The 24494-nt window shown below is 35.7% G+C and overlaps 1 protein-coding gene across 2 annotated transcripts in view; it reads left to right on the plus strand.

The window, feature by feature from the left end:
- BDP1 (B double prime 1, subunit of RNA polymerase III transcription initiation factor IIIB) overlaps positions 1 to 19362 on the plus strand; it is an 81497-nt gene extending 62135 nt beyond the window's left edge. For both annotated transcript variants that reach the window (XM_011220600.3, XM_034656329.1), the window contains 9 exons: positions 3604 to 3754; positions 4212 to 4392; positions 6559 to 6625; positions 6972 to 7158; positions 8178 to 8385; positions 11156 to 11195; positions 11805 to 12072; positions 12545 to 12791; positions 16690 to 19362. In XM_011220600.3, the coding sequence (XP_011218902.1) occupies positions 3604 to 3754; positions 4212 to 4392; positions 6559 to 6625; positions 6972 to 7158; positions 8178 to 8385; positions 11156 to 11195; positions 11805 to 12072; positions 12545 to 12791; positions 16690 to 16821 (1481 nt within the window). In that variant the 3' untranslated portion in view covers positions 16822 to 19362. The remainder of the gene's footprint in view (positions 1 to 3603; positions 3755 to 4211; positions 4393 to 6558; positions 6626 to 6971; positions 7159 to 8177; positions 8386 to 11155; positions 11196 to 11804; positions 12073 to 12544; positions 12792 to 16689) is intronic.
- Positions 19363 to 24494: the final 5132 nt, after the last annotated feature.

A 24494-nucleotide genomic window follows, 5' to 3' on the forward strand; every position in this document is an offset into this window, starting at 1 on the left:
GAGGAGCCTGATGTGGGGCTCGAACCCATAACGTGGGGATCACGCCCTGAGCCTAAGGCAGACGCTTAACCACTGTGCCACCCAGGCGCCCCCCTTTCTTTTCTTTTCTTTCTTTCTTTCTTTCTTTCTTTTTCTTTCTTTCTTTTCCTTTCTTTCTTTCTTTCTTTCTTTCTTTCTTTCTTTCTTTCTTCCTTCCTTCCTTTCCTTTTCTTTTTCTTTTTCTTTCTTTTTTGTTTGTTTTATTTTAAAGTAATCTCTGTACCCAGTGTGGTGCTTGAATTTACAACCTGAGATCAAGAATCACATGCTGTACCGACTGAGCCAGCCAGGTGCCCCAACATTGTGTCTTTTCCACAGCGTTCTCTGAGGGTTTTAGTTTCTGTGTATCCTCTCAGACACTTGTTATTAGATAGTCAACCAGCTTGAAGTAGTATCTCCTGGTTTTGATTTGTATTTCTTTCATAACCAGTGGTATTGAGTATCTTTTCATGTGCTTATTTATATATTCTTTAGAGACGTGTGTTCACGTCTGTGCTCATTTTTAAAAACAATTTTTTTTTTAAGTGAGCTCCTCGCTCCGTGGAGCCCAATACAGGGCTTGAACTTCCGACCTGGAGATCAAGACCTAAGCTGAGATCAGGAGTCAGATGCATAACCAACTGAGCCACCTACATGCCCTGATCTGTGCTCATTTTTAAATTGGGATACTTGTTCTTTTATTATTGAGCTCTTTATATAGTAGCATTCTGTTTTTAAAGATTAGTATATTGACAAAAATCTTTCTATATGATTACATAGTGCTCTCTTTCGTTTTTTTAATGGCTTCACTAGATTGTGATGTACGTATTGAATCCTACTCCTACTTTCTTTTCCACCTCCCCTCCCTGCTAAGGGCCCAACCCCTTCATGTGCTAGTAAGAGCAGGAAAAACAGTGGATGGAGTTGGCTGTCTAGATTGTCCTGAGCCCTACAGGTAGAAGATATGGATAGTTAGCATCATCTTTGCCCTGTTTTGGGGTTCCTGATTTCTGGGATTTCCTTTCAACCAGAAATCCTTATGATTCAGTTAGTTAATTCATTACTTACTCTGTGTTCAGAAATAGCCAGAAGGTATTTCAGTGTGCAGACTGAAGTTACATTTTTTATTTTTGTTAAAAAATATTTTTTATTTGAGTGTGGTTGACACACAGTGTTACATTAGTTTCAGATGTACAGCATAGTGATTCAGCAAGTTTGTACGTTGTGCTATGCTCACCGCAAATAGAGCTAACATTTCTCACTATGTGATGCTATTACAATACCATTGACTATATTCCTTATGCTGTGCCTTTTATTCCCATGACTTATTTATTCCATAACTGAAAGCCTGTATCTCCACTCTCCTCCCTGTGTCTCTCCTCCTACTCCCACCCCCTGGAAACCATCAGTTTGTTCTCTGTATTTATAGGTCTGATTGTGCTCTTCGTTTGTTTATTCATTTGCTTTCTTAAGATTCCATGTATGAGTGAAATCATATGGTATTTGTCTCTCTCATTTTGACTTACTTCACTTAACATAATATCTTCTAGATCCATCTATGTTGTCACAGACAGCCCAATCTCAACCTTTTAATGACTTTGTAATATTCCATTGTGTGTATATATCACATCTTCCTTATCCATTCATGTACTGATGGACACTTAGGTTGCTTCCATGTCTTGGCTATTGTAAATAATGCTGCAGTAAATATCAGGGTAGTACACATATCTTTTGAATTAGTGTTTTTGTTTTCTTTGTGTAAATACCTAGTAGTGGAATTTATTGAATCATATGGTATTTTTATTTTTAATGTTTAGAAAAAAATCCCTACTATTTTCCACAGTGGCTGTACCAATTTACATTTCTACCATTAGTGCATAAGGGTTCCTTTTTCTCTACATCCTCATTTAACACTTGGTATTTCTTGGTTTGTTTTTTTCTTTTTATTTAGCCATTCTGGTTGTGATATCATGTGGTTTTGATATGCATTTCCCTGATGATTAGTTATGTTGAGCATCTTTTCATATGTCTGTTGTCCATCTGTAGATCTTATTTGGAAGACTGTCTATGCAGGTCCTGTGCCCCTTTTCTTTTTTTTTTTTTTTTTTCCTTTAATGGGCTCCAGGCCTAGCGTGGAGCCCAGTGCAGGGCTGGAACTCATGACCCCGAGATCAAGAGTCAGACATTTAACTAACTGAGCCACCCAGGCACCCCATATGTGCCCATTTTTTAATCAGATTATTTTGTTTTTTTGGTGTTGAGTTGTATAAGTTCTTTATGTATTTTGGATACGAACTCTATCAGATGTATCATTTCCAAATATTTTCTCCTAATCAGTATGTTACCTTTTCATTTTGTGGATGGTTTCCTTCGCTGTGTAAAGCTTTTTATTTTGATGTAGTTCCAATAGTTTATTTTTGCTTATGTTTCCCTTGTCCCTGGAGACATATCAAGAAATATGTTGCTGTAGCTGATGACAGAGAAATTATTGCCTGCGTTTTTTTCTAGGATTTTTATGGTTTGGTCTCACATTTATTTATTTAATTTTTTAAGATTTTATTTATTTACTTGACAGAGATAGAGACAGCCAGCGAGAGAGGGAACACAAGCAGGGGGAGTGGGAGAGGAAGAAGCAGGCTCATAGCAGAGGAGCCTGATGTGGGGCTTGATCCCACAACGCCGGGATCACGCCCTGAGCCGAAGGCAGACGCTTAACCGCTGTGCCACCCAGGCGCCCCTGGTCTCACATTTAAATCTGTAGTCCATTTTGAGTTTATTTTTTGTATATGGAGTAAAAGTGGTCCAGTTTCATTCTTTGGCATGTGGCTGTCCAGTTTTCCAAGCACCATTTATTGCAGAGATTGTCTTTTACCCATTGTATATTCTTGCCTTCTTCGTCCTAGGTTAATTGACCATATATGTGTGGATTTATTTCTGGACTGTCTATTTTCTTCCATTGATCTGTTTTTGTGCCAGTACAGTACTGTTTTGAATACTATAGCTTTGTAGTAGATCTTGAAATCTGGAATTGTGATACCTCTTACCTTTGTTTTTCTTTCTCAAGATTACTTTGACTCTTAGCATCTTTTGTGGTTCCATACAAATTTTAGTATTATTTAGTCTAGTTTTGTGATAAATGCTGTTGGTATTTTGATAGTGATTTGAAGGTAACTCTTTTATGTAGAAGTCATTTTCTTCTTCTTTGTGACATTCTTTTTTAGACAAGCTCCCTCGCCAACACTTTGCCCAGGGTGGAACTAGCCAGACATCGGGTGTACCCACTTTTAAACTTATTTTGTATATGGGTTTGTAATTACATTGCTGTCGCCATAGAGTGGACACGAAATTGCTCTGGCAGCCGTGAGTGAAATATGTGCAGTGTAGGATTCATTCATCATCTGCATCAAAAAATCTCATTGGCCAGGATCATTCTTCTGCCATGTGCATAAGCTTGATTTTTAGATTAAGGGAAATTTGGAAGAGCCACTATATAGTGATCTGTCTTTGAAGAGAGAACATATTTCTAATATGGAGGTTTTAGCTATACTCTTTTGGACTGTATCTTAAGTGTGTTTTTTGTTTAAGAAACTGAGAAAAACGCTTCTGAAGTGACAGAATTACAAGATGAAAACCTTGGATCACTTACAACAGCAGAGAATAAGGAGCAGAGCAAATTGGCTTGTGAACATGGTACTGAAGAGACTGCTGTTTCTCAAGAAGCAAATCCAACTGAAAGGTAAAAGAAGAGATTCTGGTATTTGGTTTATATTCTGTTTCAAGTATAGTTATTAGCTATAGCTGTAAGAATTTGATTGGAAAAAGGGAGTTTTGTTGCATTAAATATATTTTAAAATTTGAGCACCACTAAATCTTTGACTCACTTCGCTCCAAACATTACTCTGTAGTTGTCCACTTGGTTGTTTTTTTTTTTTTCTTTAAAGATTTTATTTATTTATTTGACAGAGATAGAGACAGCCAGCGAGAGAGGGAACACAAGCAGGGGGAGAGGGAGAGGAAGAAGCAGGCTCATAGCAGAGGAGCCTGATGTGGGGCTCGATCCCATAACTCCGGGATCGCGCCCTGAGCCGAAGGCAGACGCTTAACCGCTGTGCCACCCAGGCGCCCCTGTCCACTTGGTTTTAGTACAGAACTTTATACTCTGAAACTCGAATATATACTAATTTCTTTTTCAGAAATGATGATCAAGAAGGAGAATCTCAAAAGGTTCAGATATTGTCAGTTGCTCCAGTTGTTTCCTTTGAGACAAGGCCCCATACACTTGGTTCAGATACGGTTCTCACTGAGAGTTCTATCAAAGAGCCCCAGACAGAAGACTCTAATGGAGACGGTGTGCTTACACTTCATGTGTCAGAGGTAAAAAATATAAACTATAACATGGGGTAGCTGGGTGTTTAATCCCCATTAAAAAAAATCCCCATTAATTTACATACAATAAAACTTCACCTTTTTCAGTGTGTACTTCTACAAGTTGTGACAAACATATAAAATCATGTAAGCAACACATAAACAGTTTCATCATCCCCCAAATTCCCCAGGGCCCTTTTTTAGTCACCCCCCTTACCATCCCAACTGCTTGGCAATCCTTGATCTGTTTTCTTTCCCTGTAGTTTTGCTTTTGCAAGAATGTGTTGTGGTAGAATTTTTTCTTGAGTGTGTTTTTAGTCTTTGGAGCATAGATAAAACAGCCAGTATGTAGCTTTGCTGTGAAAGTTTTGAAAAAGGAAGGGTTTCATATAGGGTATTTACCTCTTGCTTGCTGGCCACTGAATCTGAGAAATACTTTCACATTGCAGGTCTTTTTTTGAGATGTTATTACTACATGTTCCATACTGTGTAAGGTACTGGGGAGACAGAGTTGTAGGAAGCGGTTGAGTAAATGAATGGTTGAACCCTGATAGGTGCTATGAAGGCAAGTTGCATAAGACTGTAAAGGAGTGGTCCTCAACCCAATCCAGTAAAACCAATCTCTGGAAATAGGGTGTAGACATTTGCTTTTTGTTGTTGTTGTTAAAATTCCTCAGGTTATTCTGATGTGTATCCAGGACTGAAAAAGCCCTTTATCTAGAAGAACAAGTATGAATTAGCCAGTTAAAGGGAGAGGAACATGTGTAAAGAAGTGTGAAGCAGCATTTCATATTCAGGGACTAAGTAGTCATGAGTAGGATATAAATGAAGAAGCAGTTAAAGATTAGTGAGGTAGGCAGCCTGGGAGCAGATCATAAAAGGAGTTTTTATGACTTTAGCTAGAGTTTGGACTATATCCAGATTTGTAGGATTTTCCCTAATCTCCAGCTTTATTTTTACTTTTTATTTTGAAATAATTTAAAACTCATTGAAAAGTGCAAAGATCTTAAGTAGAATTCTCATATATCCTTCACTTAGATTCATTAATTATTAACATTTTGCTTCCTTTGCTTATTCTGTCGACAATGCTCTCCATCTCTGTAGATAGATACTTTTAAGAAACTGAACCATTTGAAAGTTTACAGACATGAGCTTTCACCCACAGATGCTCTAGCTTGTATTTGATACCAACAAGGATGTTTCTAATAGAGATATGATGATACTGTTGTCACAGTCACTATTACCATACTATCTAATATTGATTTAAAAATAATATGTAATACATAGTTTCAATCAAGCCTCTCATATCGCATTTAGTTGTCATTCTCTTTATTCTCTTTTCATCTAGAGTAGTTCTCCTGCCCTTTTCCCTCTTTTGTGAACTTTACATTGCAGGGATAATTCACAGTCTGGATTTTTGTTGTTCCCCATTATTAGATTCAGATTGAACAGTGTTTGGCACAATTACTACCTAGGTGTTGTGTTCTTCCTTTTGTATCATCTCAGTAGGCATGTAATGTCAGTTTGTTTCATTATTGGTGATGTTGACTAGCTACTTGGCTAGATGGTGCCTGCCAGGTTTTTCTATAGAACAGCATCTTTTGTACATTGTGTTAGTAAGTAATTGCAGACCCAGCAACCTTCTCCCCAGTAGTTTTAGTATCCGTTGGTGATGTTTGCCTGATCAATTACTGACCTTGTTGGTTACAAAATGAAAATTTGAAGAAGAGAATTACAATAAGAATTGCATTTTAGAGAATACAGTGTTGGCAATTTTGTGGAAAACAGATTGGAAGAAGCCATGGTGGAGGCAAGGAGACAGGCAGTTTTCTTCCATTCAGATGTCACCTACTAATAGTACAAGAGCTGCTGTAATGGGGATAGAGGGAAGGTTGAGGGGTTTGTATCTCCCTTTCCTGTTACTTCAGAAATAATTTCATAAAATACACATATTTAACAATTTAGCCTGAATTCCTTTGTGTATATATGTTTATTTAAATGATTCAAAAGTTATTGGTACAACTAAAAGTCTGAAAACATTTGAAAAATTGTGTGGTTAAAAATTGTTGAGTTTTGAAACAATAACTCTTGCTATATCCAGTTGTCCGGAAAACTTTTTAAAACTTAAATTTGGTCAAGCTCATTCTTGCATTTTAATTTAAAAATTTTTTTTAGGGTATACCAACTAGTATGCCGGAAGTCCAACAAGAGAATGTTGGACCTGTTAATCAAGACTTAACAGGTATGATGATCTGCTTCAGTAAAGTATCACAGAATCTAATAGTACAGCTTTTACTCCCCCCATTTGACTGTGGAAAAACAAAACAGTTTTTTAGTCTATGACAGTCTTGTATTAAAAACAAACAAACAAAAAAACTTGAAGTATTTTGTGTGTAAGTTTTGTTTTTCAGAATTATAAATCTTCTCTATAGTGAACCGTCTTTATCCTTTATGAGACTACTTTTTATTTTTGTGGGTATAATTTGCTTTTTATTCATGGGGATAAGTTGTAGTGAGACTTTAGAAATGTAATAAATTAATGATTTTCGTAGTTCAGCTTTTCATTATTAACTTTTAAACTTTGATAGTGAATCTAGTTGCTAATGAACATCAAGATGGTGAGGATGAACAAGCGTTCATTTTAACTCTGGTGGAAATCCCAACCGATGCTGTAGAAGAATTTGGTGACGCCACTGCACAGTTAATGCCAAACCCTTTACTGCCAGCACCCATATTGATCAAATCCGTGAATACAGCAGAAAGGAGTGACATGAGGTAATGAATGAGCTAAACTATTTTTTATTTAAATTCCAGTTAACATACAGTGCAATACTAGTTTCCGGTGTACAGTAGTGATTCAACACTTCTGTACATCACCTGGGAGCTAAACTATTTTTGCTAGGAAAAAAGGGCTTTATGAATTGACTAGTATTGACCGAACAAGCCGCTCACCGGCATTATTTATAATTGTCCTGAAGATCTTATTTAATAGTTATGTGATAAATTAGAGAAGATTTTGTTGATTTTATACCTGACAAAGCTGCCATTTAAATGTATAATATAATAATCTTGTAAGAAACTTGTTTGGTATCTTAAGTATTTTGAAAACTAAAAAAATTCAGCAATTTGGATTATAAATTGTCATCTATCAAAGGTGTGTGGTTACTTTGTCAGCTTATATATTTTAAATTCCGAAAAAAATATACATTCACAGAAGTTGCAAAAGAGAGAACGTTTCTGTGTGTGTGTGTGTATGTATTTTTTTTTTTTTTAAGTAGGTTTCCATGCCTAGCGTGGAGCCCAACATTGGGCTTAAACTCACAACCCTGAGATCAAGACCTGAGCTGAGATCAGGAGTCAGACGTTTAACCGACTGAGTCACCCAGGCACTCTATTTCTGTATATTTTTAAGACTGCTTTTTAAATTCTTTACTATAGAATTGTTGATATAGAACTATATCAACAGTCACTGTTAAGATGCTTAATTGTCTGTCAAGTAGCATTAGATGTTGAAGCCTTTTATATTAGTTAAGAGGCATTTTAGATTAAAATTTTAACTTTATATACAAGGAAAACACTATTTTTATACCTTGAATTTAATTCAGTAATATGGAACTTAAGTTGTGAGTTTTTAAGTATGAATGGATCTCAAAACTAACATTTTTGTGACCTTGGCCATGTATATATTAGTTACTTGGAAGTTTTTTGGCAGTTTTCATTGGAATAGCTCAGCCTTTTACCTCACTAAGTAGCTTCTAATTTGCTAATTTCGTATGTATGCATTTTCTCTACAGTATGAGTTTTCCAGTAACTTCAGTTGGTCAGGATACCATGTGTTTATCTGATTCTGGAAAAGGTGATTCTGAAAAGCCTCCTCCTGCTAATTTGGATCTTACATCTAGGAAGAGAATTTACTGTACGCTTGATGAAAGTGACCATGTTCCTCCTGCCAAAAAGAGTTTGCTCACTTCAAGAGATGATTGTCAAAATTATATGTCTGAGGTAAGATAGAATCATCAAGCAACTAAGATGGCCATATTACAGCAGATCCGTTTCTGTTTCTTCCTTTAGACTCTTTACATAAAGATAGTTCTAACACTTTTCACCATAAATAATCCAGCTGAAACCAGTTTTGGATTCTCATTTTCAACCAGTTCTGGTGAAAATTGATGGACATTAATCAGGAAACCCATTCCCAGTTCTGTGTAATGGCTTAAAACAAGGCCAAAGGCATCCTGTAGGTCTGGGTCCTGGCTGTACCCTTTAACAGCTGTGGGACCTGTGTCAAGATATGTCATCTCTGTGAATGAGTTTCCTGTTGTGTAGAATAGTAATAGCAGTATATCATCATCACTATTGTCATAATGTTTAAAAGCTATCCATTGCTCTTAGGGAGAAAACCAGAACTTTGAAGGTCCTCTATTTGGCCGATTTCTGTTTCTGATCTCACCTTGCGCCTTATTCTCTAACCGTATTGGCCATCTTTCAGTTTCTAGAATGCACACATACTGCATTCACATAGACTTGCAAACATTTTTTATTTTTATGTAATCCCATTTATCAGTCTTTTTATGTATGGCTTCTGGGGACTGTGTTATGCATTGAAAGTCCACCCTGAGATTTAGTATAAATTCTTCGAGTTAACATTAATGATTTGTTTACTTCGGTGTTAGAAAGAGTGGTACCGGGGCGCCTGGGTGGCACAGCGGTTAAGCGTCTGCCTTCTGCTCAGGGCGTGATCCCGGCGTTATGGGATCGAGCCCCACATCAGGCTCTTCCTCTATGAGCCTGCTTCTTCCTCTCCCACTCCCCCTGCTTGTGTTCCCTCTCTCGCTGGCTGTCTCTATCTCTGTCGAATAAAGAAATTAAAAAATCTTTAAAAAAAAAAAAAAAAGAAAGAGTGGTACCAACTTCATGTTCTCCAGGTGCCTACCTAGTTGTCCCAGCACCATTTGTTGAATAATTCATTTTTTCTTCACTGATTTAAAATTTAAAATTGGACATTAAGTCCCATATGTATTTGGGTATATTCCTGAATTTTCTTCTACTTTGAGATTCACCTATTTGTTCTGGGGCCAGTGTCCCACTGTTTTAAATTACTGTAGTTTTTATTTTTTATTTTATTTTATTTTAATTTTTTAAAAAGATTTATTTATTTATTTATTCATTCGACAGAGATAGAGACAGCCAGCGAGAGAGGGAACACAAGCAGGGGGGAGTGGGAGAGGAAGAAGCAGGCTCATAGCGGAAGAGCCTGATGTGGGGCTTGATCCCATAACGCTAGGATCATGCCCTGAGCCGAAGGCAGACGCTTAACCGCTGTGCCACCCAGGCGCCCCTAAATTAATGTAGTTTTTAAATGCTTTGCTATCTTAAATGGAAAGTTTCTCTCCCCCCTGCACATAATTTTCTTATTTTTTTTTCCAAGTGTTTTCTAGTTGGGTATATGCCCTAAAGTTTATGTTAATTTTAGAATTTGCTTATTCAGAACTTAAAAAAAAAAACCCAAAACTATTGATACTTAAATTAGGATCATATTAACTTGACCAGTTCACATAGGGAAAGTTGATGTCAGAATTGTGATATTGGATTTCTTTTTAATCCAAAAACATAGTATGTCTTTCCATTTCTTTAATTATTCTTTTATGTCTCAGTGGTATTTTCAGCTCTTCTTCATTTTAATTCTGGTCCATTTCTTATTAGGTTATCCCCTAAGAATTTTATCTTTTTTGTTGCCGTTTTCATTGAATTCTAGATAGAGAGCTTACTGAATTCCCCTTATCATATACAGTAATTTTCCACTTGATTCTGTTGGGTTTTCTAAGTAAACAGTCATATCATCTGCAAATAAAATTTTAATTCTTCTCGTATGCTTTGTATACCTTTAATTTCTTTCTCTTTTCTATATAGGCTAATAAAACTAAAAAAATATCAGAAAATAGTCCTGATAGTAGATATCTTTTTCTTATTCCTGATTTAAATGCAAATATTTCCAGTGTTTATGATGTGGGATGCTGGTTTTGAATTGCAGTAATTATAGTTTATGGTGTTAAGAGAATGTCTTTTTTTAAAGCATGAATATTATTCGATACTTTCCCCCACAAACAGAGAGATGATGATATTATTTTTCTCCTCAGTTCTGTTGAATTATATTAGATTTCACATATTGAATCATCTTTGCATTCCTGAAACAAAGTCTGCTTGATTATGGTGTGTTAGTCTTTTGTTGTGTTGCTGATTTATGGTTGTACTATTATATTGATATTTTTGTACTGGTTTTAATTAGAATTAATATTAATTGGAATTGGAATTAATATTGGTTCATAAAAAGCATTTGAAAACTTTTCCTGGGGCGCCTGGGTGGCACAGCGGTTAGGCGTCTGCCTTCGGCTCAGGGCGTGATCCCGGCGTTATGGGAGAGCCCCACATCGGGCTCCTCCGCTAGGAGCCTGCTTCTTCCTCTCCCACTCCCCCTGCTTGTGTTCCCCTCCCTTGCTGGCTGTCTCTATCTCTGTCGAATAAATAAATAAAATCTTTTTAAAAAAAAAAAAAAAAAAAACTTTTCCTCTTTTGCTGTGCTCTGGAACAGTTTCAGTAATAGTAGCAATGTCTTTTTCATAAATGTTGATCGAATTTCCGTAAGACATCTTTTACCCTAGAGCTTTCTGGGAGGTACATGCTTTCTTTATTTAAAAAAAAAGAAGGAAGGAAGGAAGAAAGATTTACTTGATAAATGGATTTTTAATTTTTTTTGTAAATTTTCTTAAAACAGGTGTGTTCAAAGGAAATGATAAATGTTTCTGAGGAAACAGGTGAGTGAAATAAATTTTAAGGTGATTACATTTTGCTATTTTTGATGCATCTTTTCAAATTTGGGATTAAAGAAGAGTCTTGCTTACTTTCTGTAAGAATCTTGCTTTTTTTTATTGGAAGTTTTTCTCCTTAGCTGAGATCTTGGTTTGGCACTTTCATAGCCATACAAAGCTACTTTAATCCTGTAATTAATAGAAAACCATGTGGCTACAGGATTTCCTGTAAAAGCTTAACAATTATAGTTTAGGAATTAGAAAGCTGAGCATAAAAGAGTTTTTATAGTTCCTTAGGTTTCCCCAGAGATTAGAAAGTGATAACTCTTATTTTGCTAGTTGAAGATATATTTATGGGGAAAGATTTTCTAGGTCAAAATATATTGATAGGACTTTTTTGTATCTGAATGAAGAAGCTCTGACCATCATTTTTTACCAGCTACAATGTTCTTAATAGTCCAGATGATTTAAATATTAATTTATAATTTAGCTTTTATTAGAGTAGGTTTATGATAGAATGTCATGATTTCTTTTCTTCAAATATTGCAGTTCATCTGGATGTATAAATTTCAATATGTGTTCTCCGTGCTTACCATTTGTCTTCGTTTTTTGAAGGGGACTCTTACAAGGAACAAGATACCTTCCCTACCTCAGGAAGCACACATACAACTCCAGAACCTCAGAAAGAGCAACTTGAACCAACTTCTGAGAGTATAGGATCTGGATCTCTTGATAAAATAACAGATACACATGTAGAAAAAAGTACATCTCAGTTACCTCAGGACGAGAAGATCGTGTCTGATAAGGAGGAAAGAACTTGTGCTGCTTCGAAGTCTGAACGAATGGATAGCATCGCTTCATCTTCAAAAACCCCATTATCCAGGTACCATGAGAGGATCTTTAACAAATGTTTCTCTCCATTTCTCTTTCTCAAAGGTAAATGTGACCTACACACAACGGATATAACATATACGTAAAGACTAAGTGCACCACTAAGGATGATGTTTTATAAACAGTCCTCTATCAGTAATGTAAAGGGAAGGAGTTTTGTCAAAGGAAAGTCAGTAGTCAATATTTTTGTAGGACTCTTCAGATAAATACAACATTCCATATAACAAGAGCTTAACTTTAAGTGCTGAAACTAACTTTTTAGGCAGAAAATCTGCATTGGCATCTGCTGGTTTGATGGTATACCAGCTACTGGTATAATAATCAAAATACTAATGATACTTAGTAGATATGCTGATAGAACTAATGTGGTATCACACATGCATTTTAGCATTCACAGAAAGAAGTTGGTATTAAGAATGTATCTTCCTGCATGTTCTTGAATATCTTTACATTTGCATTTCTAGACCTGGCAGAAGACCTCTGGGATTTTTGTCTTTAATATGTTCAAAGAGTAGTTTGGAGTCTGATGAACCTACTCAGGTTTATAATAAGAAACGTCTGAAACCTCTTATACCTATACCAAGAAGGAATTTGAAAAGATCAAATGCACTCAATGAAAGCCAGAAAAAAATCCAAGAGTCCTCTGATCAGCTTCCATCTCCAAGTGTTGTTGATACTCAGTCTGAGAGTATTGGCAGTTCAGCAACTCAGGTACGTGATAACTGTTATATTTTATTGTATGTATAGAAAGGGTTAGAAATCAGGCTCAACTAGGAAAAATATGGCAGTTGGTATTTTCATTTGGATGTTGGAAATTATTTCAGAGCATCTCTTGTCTGTTTTCTCCCCCTCATACCTCACTGTAAGAGAAGAAGATAAGGTGTTGAATTAGGAAGTTAGAACTCCTTTAGTACAGAGCCGTTTAAGCTAGGCATACAACTTAATTGCCATTCCTTTAATGCAAAGAACTTTCTGACCTGTGGAAGCAAAACAAAGCAGTGCTGGTGTTTTATTTGCTTTTGGGCAAGTCTCCTGTCACCCACAAGAATTCAAGGAATGGTAACATTAGAATTTGTTTGCATGTTTCATTTCTCTACATGCTAAAGATGTTGATATGGCAAGTCCTGGGATGGAAAAATTTATGAGCTTGTATCAAAAACGTGGGAAGAGGGGCGTCTGGGTGGCACAGCGGTTATGCGTCTGCCTTCGGCTCAGGGCGTGATCCCAGCGTTATGGGATCGAGCCCCACATCAGGCTCTTCTGCTATGAGCCTGCTTCTTCCTCTCCCACTCCCCCGCTTGTGTTCCCTCTCTCGCTGGCTGTCTCTATCTCTGTCGAATAAATAAATAAAATCTTTAAAAAAAAAAAACAAAAAAACCTTGGGAAGAGTATTGGGGTTGGTTTCTTAGGATTTCAACACAGAAAAGGCCTGGTGACCTATTGGATAGCATGAGTCCAAAAGGAGTACTTTTGTAAAGACTGTCTTTAAAATTTTTAAAAATACTTTATATTTCCTAGAATTATTTTCTGGGACCAGTATTTTATGACTCTGTATTATTACCAAATTACTGTGGAGAATGGTCGTTAAAATTACCAGCAATGTACTATGCCAGTTAAGTCACATTTCTTTCCAGCTTTAGATATTAACTCTTCAAAATAAATTTTTTTCTAATTTAATATAATAGTAGAGGGTAGATATGTAATTTCATCTGTTTAATTTCATTTCTTTAATTACTAGTGACTTGGTTTTTTTCCCCATTACATTTACTTAGAGTTTTTTCTCTTTTTTTTCTTTTTCATTCTATCTTTTGTTGACTTACAGCTTTTGGGATCTAGGTGGTTTTCTTATCAACTTATGTGAGATCTTTATGTAAGAAAGCCACATACCTTTTAGCTCTTTACTGCAAGTAATTTTTTCAAATTCATTTACTTTTTAAAATTTTGTAGGGTTTTTAATATACACATAAGCTTTAAATGTTTATTCAAATCAATTTTTTCTTTATAATTTCTTAAATTGCTTTTATGATTAGGAAGTTTTTCTCCATAGGTATAAAACGTGCAGGAAGCAGTTTTAAAAACTAACTCTGTTTAAGTGCGCCTGGGTGGCTCAGTTGGTTGTCTGCTTCTCCTCCCTGCTCTCCTGCTTGTGCTCTGTCTTGCTCTCTCTCTCTCAGATAAATAAAATCCTTAAAAAATTTTTTTTAATTAAATAAAGATTAATTTATTTGAGAGAGAGAGAGAAAGAGTGTGAGCAGGGGGAGGGGCACAGGGAGAAGGGGAGAGAGAGAGAAGAGAATCCTAAGCAGACTTTGCTAAGCATGGAGCCCGGTTCCGGCCAGATCTCACCACCCTGAGACCACGACCTGAGCCAAAATCAAAGTCTGATGCTCCACCATCTGAGACACCCAGGTGCCCCTCTCTTTTTTTTTTTTTTTAAATTAAATTTAAATTAAACTTTTTATTATGGAATAATTGTAGATTTACATGCAGTTGTAAAAAACAATAGAGAGAGAGCCCATGTACCCTCCATGTACCCTCCAGTTTTCCCCAGTGTTAACATTTTGCAAAACTGTGGTACAGTATCAAAACCAGAATATTAACATTGCCACAGTCAAGATACAGAAGAATTTTGTCAACACAGCGATCCTGTATGTTGCCTTTTATAGACACAGTCACTTACATTGCACCCCCATGCTCTCCTTAACTTCTGGCAACCTGTTCTACACCATTAAATTTGTCATTCTGAGAATGTTATGTCAGTGGAATTCATATTGTATACAGTTGTGTAAATGGAATCATATATTTAGAATTCACTTTTTTCCCACTCAGCATAGTTCCCTAGAGAGTCATCTAGATGATTTTATGTATTTGTTCCTTTTTATTGTTGAATAGTATTCCATAGTATGTTACCAGTCATGTTTATCCTTTGACCAATTGAAGGACATATGGGTTATTTTCGGATTTTGGCTGTTATGAAAAAAGCTGCTGTGAACATTCATATCCAAGTTCTTGTGTGAACATAAGTTCATTTGCCCCAGAGTGCCCTCATATTTGATGACTATATCCTATCCCACTGTTTTGATATACCAGAGAACAGTAATGGTTTCACACTGGTAGGCATTTCAGTTATTCCTAATGATTTGCTGTTTCAAATAATATGGTAATAGCTAACTTATAAATGAGTGATTTTACACATTTATCTATAGGTTGAATTCCTAGAAATAGAATTGTTGGATCAGAAGGAATGATTATTCTTTGGACAGATATTGCTTAATTGTCTTCCATAGGGAATGTATCAGTTGTATTCTTAGCAGCAGTGTAAGAGAGGCCCTTTTTCTTCACACTAACATGTAATCAATTTTTTTCACTTTTGGCATTCTTCATAGATTTAATGAGCATATGAGTGAGGTTGAACACCTTTTCATGTATTTGAATCATTTATGCTTTCTCTATGACCCATCTGTTCATATGTTTGATTTTTTTTTTTTTTAAGATTTTATTTATTTATTTGACAGAGAAAGACAGCCAGCCAGAGAGGGAACACAAGCAGGGGGAGTGGGAGAGGAAGAAGCAGGCTCCTAGCGGAGGAGCCTGATGTGGGGCTCAATCCCATAACGCCGGGATCACGCCCTGAGCCGAAGGCAGACGCTTAACCGCTGTGCCACCCAGGCGCCCCTGATTTTTTTTTAAAGATATTCATTCATTCATTCATTCATTCATTCATTCATTCATTTGACAGAGGGAGAGAGCGAGCACAAGCAGGGGGAGCAGCACAGGGAGAGGGAGAAGCAGGCTTCCCACCGAGCAGGGAGCCTGATGTGGGGCTTGATCCCAGGACCCTGGAATCATGACTTGAGCCCAAGGCAGATGCTTAACAGACTGAGCCACTCAGGCGCCTCTAGAGTAGATTTTTTAAAAAAATGTTTTTACACTTAAATCGTTTGATTCATCTAGAATTTATTTTGTTTTGACTTCTTTTTTTCTGAGATGGTTATACAGTTGTCCAACATCATTTATTAAATAATCCAACTTTTCTCATACTAAATTTGCAGTATATATGTGTTGCAGATATTTCTATTTTTTCATTGATATATAAGTCTGTTCCAATAACAATACCATAATGTCTTAATTTTTTATAAATTTCTAAGTATCCTAACTTGTGATAGGATTGCTTTAATTTGTAGTTACCTTGGGGTACTGTTCTGTTTTGTGGGTCTGTATTCTTATGCAGATTATTAAAATGTTTCATTTTAGATTCGATAATGTTATGTCTTTCTGTATTAAAATTTTTTCATGGAAATTAGGGTAAAATAGTGGATCGTGTGTACACTGTATTTAATCTAATCATGCCCACTGTTGTGTGTTTGTTGAGTCCAGTTTTATTATTTTAACTAATGCTTCAGAGGTTATCTTACTCATAAAATTCTTACTATGTTTAGAATTATTTCCCTATCGTAACAGCATAGAAGTGAAATTATTGGGTCAAAGAGTCTGAACATATTTAAGGCTCTTAATATTTATCACTATATTGCTTTTCAAAGAGATATCAATTTAACCGCTGCCAATATATAAATGTTATATTGCATACTTATTTTTTTTATCTTTTTAGGTTTCTTGTGATCGTCCCTTACCAAAAGAAGAATGTAAAAGTGGCCAAAACCGGGTACCTGAAGAGGAGCCAACCACAGTCTCTGAATATTTCTTTAGTGATATCTTTATCGAGGTAGATGAAACAGAATAAAAGTCTTTTTTTTAAATTTTTATTTTTAGATCTAGGATTTCCAGAGTCACGTATCAACTAAGCAGTATTTAGAAAAAAGCATCACTGACTAGTTTTGGATTGATTTTGAATATTTAATGAGCTTGATTTGAAGCTTTTATAATCAGTGGGAAACATTGCTGAGGTTCCTTTCATTCTGATTGATTCAGCATTTTGGAAATACAAAGCAATTAAGACTGCTTCTGAGACAGAAAGAGCTTCTCTTGTTTACATTTTGACTCTGCCTGTGCTGAACACACATGGACATTTTGGTATGTTGCGGATAAACGTCTGTATAAATCACAGTGCCGGTGCATTGGAGGTGGATTGTAGTTAGCGTTTAGCGAACTTCTTTTGTAAAGGTTTTTTTCTGGGTTTTCTTGTTCTTTGTTTGTTTTGCTGAAGGCCTTTACAGTTGCCTCTAAGTATATGAGAGCATATTGTGAAACTCCACTTTAGTATGGTAAATGTTAAAAACTTTTCTATTATCAGCTATTTGACTGGAAAATATGTATTTTTCTAATTCATGTTGATGTAACATTAGTCCTAATTGAACAACTAGTATTTAAACTTATTTATAAAGATGAAACATCAAGAAGTTTATTTATTTTTAAATTTTTTATTTAAAAGAATATTCAGTTTTAATTATTTTCACCACTCAGATTATGGGTAAAGAAGACATTGACAAATTTATGTTTGTCCCTTTTCCCTCTTTAATTTTAAAGATATTTAAAGTTATATCACTAAAAGTATTTGGATAGCATATATGTTTTGAATACATTTTTTTCTCATAGTTTAGTATAGTGAATTTGTACTGTGAAGTTTTTGTTTTTCTTATTTTTTGGATAATCTCAGGATTTGTATGGGGAAAAAACCCTTAATTTATGAGGGAGATTTACATACAAAACTCAGTCCCTTTCACACACACACATAACACACACATTCCTTCTTTTAAAAACTAATTTCTTGATACTTTTTTCCCCCATTAAATTTTGCTTAAGGAACACTTAGGCCTAAAGCACAGAACATAATTGTGATGTTAAAACAGAAAATAAGATAATAAGACTTCATTTAGTGATTATCATCAGTATTAATTTAAGGGTTACATTTAACTTTGAAATTTTGTTATTTACGGATGTAATTCCATTACCCACCCAAGCAAATCTTTGGTGGTTCAAATCCAACTTCTCTAAAACAAACTTAATCTTTTATTTGAAAAGCCTCAGAGCGGGAGTCAGAAACATTTTCTGCAAAATATTTTCAAATATGCAGGCCATGTGGCCTCTGTGGCACCTGTTCAGTTCTGCTGTTTCAGTGTGAAAACAGCCACAGACGAGACTTATGGGATTGACATGGCTGGAATGGGCTTCTAGTTTGACCCCTACATGAGACAGTAATTTTCTTACTTCAGGTGCTGACATTTTATCTATGACATATTTGTCATTGAAGTTATAAGTTGTGCATCACAATTGAAACTGTGTTGATTGCATTACAAAATGATCAGTATTTCAACAGGGAAGATATTTTAATGTCTAGATAATTGTGTTTATATATTGAAAAAAATAGTGGCCAATTTTCAGGTTCATTCGTAAAATAGGATATGGCTCAGCTAGTGTAACAATAATCCTAAAATTGCAATTAGAGCATTTCTTATTCATTGCTTTATAGTGAAATTTACAATTTAACTTTTTTGTCATAAAGGAGGATCTATAAATCTGAGTGGAAATTCTCAATAAGTATGCATTAATTTATTTCATGTGATTAATATGTCACAAAAAATCATGGTAGTAAATCACATTGCTATTTTAATGCCCTGTTTTTATAAATTTTTTAAAGTCTCATATTCTGAAAGTTCCTTTCACTTAATTAATGTTAGTTTGGATATTAGGTTGCCACAATTAAACTATTATTTTATCCCTTGTGTAATATTTATTTTTTAACTTTGTTAACATGTCTCTTGTTCATCTATAATGAATTTGTCTTATGGAAGATGTAACTTCTTACTATATAAGAAATAATTTTATCTTTGGGCATTCACTGTGTAAGAGAATCAAGTCAGCCAAGCTAAATTGTCCTATTATTATATCCTTAAAACTAATCTGAAAAAATAAGAAACTTAATCATTGTATTTACCTTACAAGGCGGAAAGAATTAGTCACACCCTTTGTTTATATTCATGTAAAGATGATGTTGTGAAGAATTATTTTATAAATCTTCAAGGAGGTAGGAATAATGGTGTTTGTTTTCTTGACTTTTCCTTCTGAATACTTACGACTTATGAAGTGGTCAATGTGATGGTTTTAAAAGCCTAATTGTTGGTAAATGATTGAGGCACAGTTAAAAATATGAATATCTACTGTTTACCACCATGTTATTTGAAATAGAAGTGACCATGTATACTCTCTTGCTTGAAGGAGTTTTTGACAAAAAAGCAATATCTGTCATTTGTAAATTTTCTTGTTCTAAAGAAAGCAGTTATGTTCTATAGATATAAATTATGTAAATAAAAGTTATTTTATACTATTTCTGTTGTGTTTTTTTCTTTTCAAATGGCTTAAAGATATTATTGCTTAACCAAAACTTGTCAGGTTTTCACCTACAGCGTAAACTTCCTTCTATAAAAATATAACTGGAAGAATTAATCTTTTGTCTTATATACATGCTGTGAAAGATATTTTTTTGATCTTGTAAGAATAAAGAATACACTTCCCCCTTCCCTCCCATTTAGGACATGTGAAGAGTTGCTTTCTTGTTCATTTATTCCTTATATAATGAATTTGTAGGTATGAGAACTCAATCTCTTTTACTCTTTTTTTCTTCCTACTTTTTTTTCTCTGTAGAGAAAGACAAATGGGAAACTTTAGTCCTGGGCATAATATAATCCTGGACTTCTGAAGTCCAGGACAGAATTTTTATCTTGAATTTGGTCATATCATCAAAGAAATAGAATAAAAGCCTAAAGAAATTGATATTTTTACTGTAATGATGTTACAGAGTCTTAAGAAATTATATCACCCAATATCCTACCTATGAGAGTCCTACCTCTGAGAATTTCTCTTTGGTTTCAGTGCCAGGAATAATTGGGCTTCTGTTCAACTGGTCTGATTTTTTTTTTTTTTTTTTTTAAATATGGGCTGTGATCCTTGTATTTTCTTTTTCAGTGCAAAGCTAAATTTAGGGTCAACCTCTAGAGAGATAAAATACTTAACATCACATGAGTTATGTACTAAACTCGTTCTGACTTTGCTTTTTTTACCCTCATGTCTACCTCCACCCCGATTTTTAAAAACTCTCACTTTTTTAAAACAACAGGCTACCATTTATTATGCTAGATACAGTACTAACCTTTTAGTATGCATTATTTCATATTTTTATAAATTATTGTAGCTTAAGTCAAGTAGTGCTACATTTCAAATAAGCTGTTTCTTCTGTTATTACCTATTTTTAAATATGGTTTTCTGTTATTTACAGAATTTACAATGTTAGACATTGTTAATTGACTTTCTGTCATGGTACTTAAGAATTTTAGCTCTCTCGGGGTGTCTGGGTGGTTCAGTCAGTTAAGCGTCTGTTTGCCTTTGGCTCAGGTCATGATCCCAGGGTGCTGGAATCAAGCCCCAGCTCGGCCTTCCTGCTCAGAGGGGAGCCTGCTTCTCCTCTTCCCTTTGCCTGCTGCTCCCCCTACTTGTGCTCTCTATCAAGTAAATAAATAAAATCTTTTTTAAAAACTGCAACTTTCTTAAAACTCCCCTCCTTGCTTCCCCTCTTAATATGTTAATCATAAGGATTAGTCCATATTTAGTATTGTTATTGTATTAATTGTAATTATTCAGTGCTGTACCACTTTATGTACTAAGGTGACATGGTACAAGCTTTTGTTTTTCTTGGAGTTAAGTGCTTCACTTTATTTGATTGGGGTTTTGTTTTTGAACCTGTGACTTAACTTTCCACACCGTCCAGCAAGTGTGTGAAATGCCTCTGCATATAATTTTCCACATGGTCAAACCATCAGATAAACTGTTTTCTTCTTTTTTTTTTCCCTGGGAAACCTTCTGGAGCTCTTTCTTCCTGTTGTAAACTGGAATAGGGGCTTTACAGATCTCTATGTGCAGTACAGCTGTCATCGTGAGACTTCCCTCGGCCATTACTCTGTGAACTTCCTACCTCTCTTTCCTGGTTTAGATTCTGTTTCCTGAGCCCATGCCATTGTCTTTCTTGATTTGTTTTGGAAGGCACATCTTCCACTGTTTACTGCAAAAGGGTACATGGGTGATAACATTATTTAAAACTTTATGTGTCTGAAATTTCTTCATTCTACTCTCAGGCTACGAATAGAATTCCTGAATAATTTGAATACATCACTTCGAAGGCATGCTCCATTGTCTTCCAGTTTTCAGTGTTTAAAACTTTGGTGCATTCTGATTCCCTATCCTTGAATGTGGCTTGTCTATTTATACAGGTTTTTGACCTGGCATTCTGCACAATGAGCTTGGTGTAAGCCTGCCTTCCTTTTCTGCCCCTACATTCATGCTGCTGGACATTTAATGGACCTTTTTAATAGGGAAACTCATTTACTTCCCTTCTGGGAAGTGTTCTTGAATTATTGTTTTGATAATTTTGTCCCATTTTTACTGTTCTCATATCTGCAATTTCTATTAATCTTTTTTTTTTTTACCATGTTTATTGGTTCCCTAATTTATCTTTTCTCTACTGCTTTCTATTTTTTCCTCCCTTCCTCCTTTCTTTCCTTCATTTTTGTTGTTTCCGTTTTGGGGAGGGGGAGATTTTCTCAATATTGACTTCTGGAGAAAAATTTAAGCATCTATTTCTTTTTAGAAGTGACTTTGTTAGTCACAAAATTCGTAGAAGGAAGGCCAAGACAGTCCTGATGCTTCTGACAGATTTATAGAATCAAATCACAGGTAAAACCATCACCTTTGACTTGGTTCATAATTTTGAGTCAACTCTGTTTTCTTTAGTTAATGTTTTTAAGGCATAGTTTGCATTTAATAAAATAGATAGATAGATCTTACGTATCCAGTTTGAGTTCTGACAATACATACGCCTCTGTAACTACCCCACAAAACATTTCCATCACCCGAAGCAGTTCCCTTAAGCCCCTTCCCCTCTCTCATCGACAAAGAGTAGTTTAGCCTGTTCTTAAACTTTGTGGAATCACATACCATGGTTTTTTTTTTTTTTTTTTTTTTTTTGTATTTGGTTATTTTTGCTCAATATGTTTCTGGGATTCATCCCTGTTAGTAGTTGTTTGCCTTTGTTGCTGAGTTGTATTCCATTTTATGAGTATCCCACATTATATGAATACACCCTTATTTTCTGTCCATTTTCCTACAGGATTGTTTGCAAATTTCGGCTGTTTTCAATAAAGCTATGTAGCTATATAGACATGTTTTTATTTCTCTCGTGTAAATACATAGCAATATCACCTCATTTGTTAGATAAACTTTTAAGTACTTTTTTTTTTTTTAGATTTTAAGTAATCTCTATACCCAACATGGGGCTCAAACTCACAACCCCAAGATCAAGAGTTGCGTGCTCTACCCACTGAGCCACAAAGGCGCCCCAGTACTTGGTGTTCTTTGATACCATTATAAATAGTTTTTAAAATGTTTTATTTTCTAATTGTTTATTGCTGAAATACTCAAAGACAACTGATTTTTGTATTACAATTAAGATTTTAACAATGGCATTTTCTATAACATCCATTCATAGTCTAGTCTTGTCTTTTTTTTTTTTTTTTTTTTTTTTAAGATTTCGTTTATTTATTTGACAGAGAGACAACCAAGTGAGAGAGGGAACACAAGCAGGGGGAGTGGGAGAGGAAGAAGCAGGCTCCCATCAGAGCAGGGAACCTGATGTGGGGCTCGATCCCAGGAGATCATGCCCTGAGCTGAAGGCAGATGCTTAATGATTTGAGACCACCCAGGCACCCCTTAAGTTTTTTTTTTTAAGACTTTATTTATTTATTTGAGAGAGTATGGGAGAGAGCAGGGGGGAAGGGTAGATGGAGAGGGGGAAGCAGACTCCCCACTGAGCAGGGAGCCCGATGTGGGGGCTTGATCCCAGGACCCTGAGATCATGACTGACTGAGCCACCCGGGTGCCCAGTCATGGTTTCAAACCAAGTTTTAGAGCTATTAAAGCAAGCCTTTCAATATCGAACGGTATATGACCACAGCAAACAGACACAGAAACTCAATTATAATGATAAGATACACAAGGTAAGTATACTACTAAAATTTTAAATAAGTATAACATTAAGTATGAACTTAAATTGTTTAAAGATTTTATTTACTTGAGAGAGAGAGCCCCAGAGAGAGAGAGAGAGAGCACACAAGCAGGGGGAGGGGCAGAGGGAGAGGGAGAAGACGACTTCCCACTGAGCAGGGAGCCTGACACAGGGCTCAATCCTAGGATCCTAGGACCCCAAGATCATGACCCAAGGCAGATGCCCAACTGACTGAGCCACCCAGGTGCCCCAAGTATGAACTTAAATTTAATGCCAACCAGGAAATAATTGCTAACCTCCCATTTATCTAATAAATTAAGAGGCTAGCAGAGTTTCTAGTCTCCTTATAACATCTGTTTTCCCATCCTAATAATTTCTCATTAAATGGCTACAAAGCTTGTAATCTCTAGCTTTGATTATATTTTCTAGCCCAAGGTTTAAACTGGAAATGAGGCTTAAAATTTTATTTCCACATTTCCTTCCCTTTTACAAATTTTTAAAATTCTTGACCTCATATTTTTATTTCCAAAAGCTTAAAATTTTTTTCATAATCCTGTTGTTTCATGAATGCAATTTTTCATTTCTCTAACGATGTTACAGTTTCTTCTCCTGTGCTGCTGATTTCTTCTGAGGTTTTCTTGTTTTTGTTTTCTTGGTTGTGGTGGAGTCTTTTTTTCATTTTGAAAACTTTCCTCAAATGCCTGCTGATCCTCGGCTATCCATGCATCTGTTAGAGAAAGTTTCTAAAAAGTTGATTGGGAACTTTTACAAGCTTACTGAAGTGTAGCTAGGATATGTCAATTTGTAGGTTACACTGTAGGTGCATTATTTTCCAAGGAACTTTTCCACTGGGAAACCTCAAACATCCTTTCTGTGAAGTGGTAAGGTTTCTCTAGATTCCTCCCTACATAAACCTGGCAGCCAGCATTTTAGAATTTGGAGGAAAAAGGGAGTTGGGGAATGGAGCTTTCTTGAATTTGCCTCCAGACTTTCAGTTAATCTTGTTGGTTTCAGTCTGGCACTTCACTCTTGCCTAGTGTCACTGTATTTGGAATATCTGAGATTCAGTTTCTTCAGATAATATATATCTCCTATCTCCTGGGCAAAGTGGGAGTGGAAATCTAGGGTTCCGGGGCACCTGGCTGGCTCAGTGGGTTAAGGGTCTGCCTTTGGCTCAGATCATGATCCTGGGGTCCTGGGATCAAGTCCTGTGCTGGTCTCCTTGCTCAGCGGGGAGTCTGCTTGTCCCTCTTCCCCCTGCCATTCCTCCCTGCTCATGCTCACACACACTCTCTCTCTCAAATTAAAAAAAAAAAAAAATTAAAAAAAAAAAGGGAACCTAGGGTTTTAACTACTGTTTATACAGATTTTCAAGTAGTTTCACTGTTTCTTGGTCTCTACCACCT

This window comes from Ailuropoda melanoleuca, chromosome 3, assembly GCF_002007445.2.
Source record: "Ailuropoda melanoleuca isolate Jingjing chromosome 3, ASM200744v2, whole genome shotgun sequence".
NCBI lineage: Eukaryota > Metazoa > Chordata > Mammalia > Carnivora > Ursidae > Ailuropoda > Ailuropoda melanoleuca.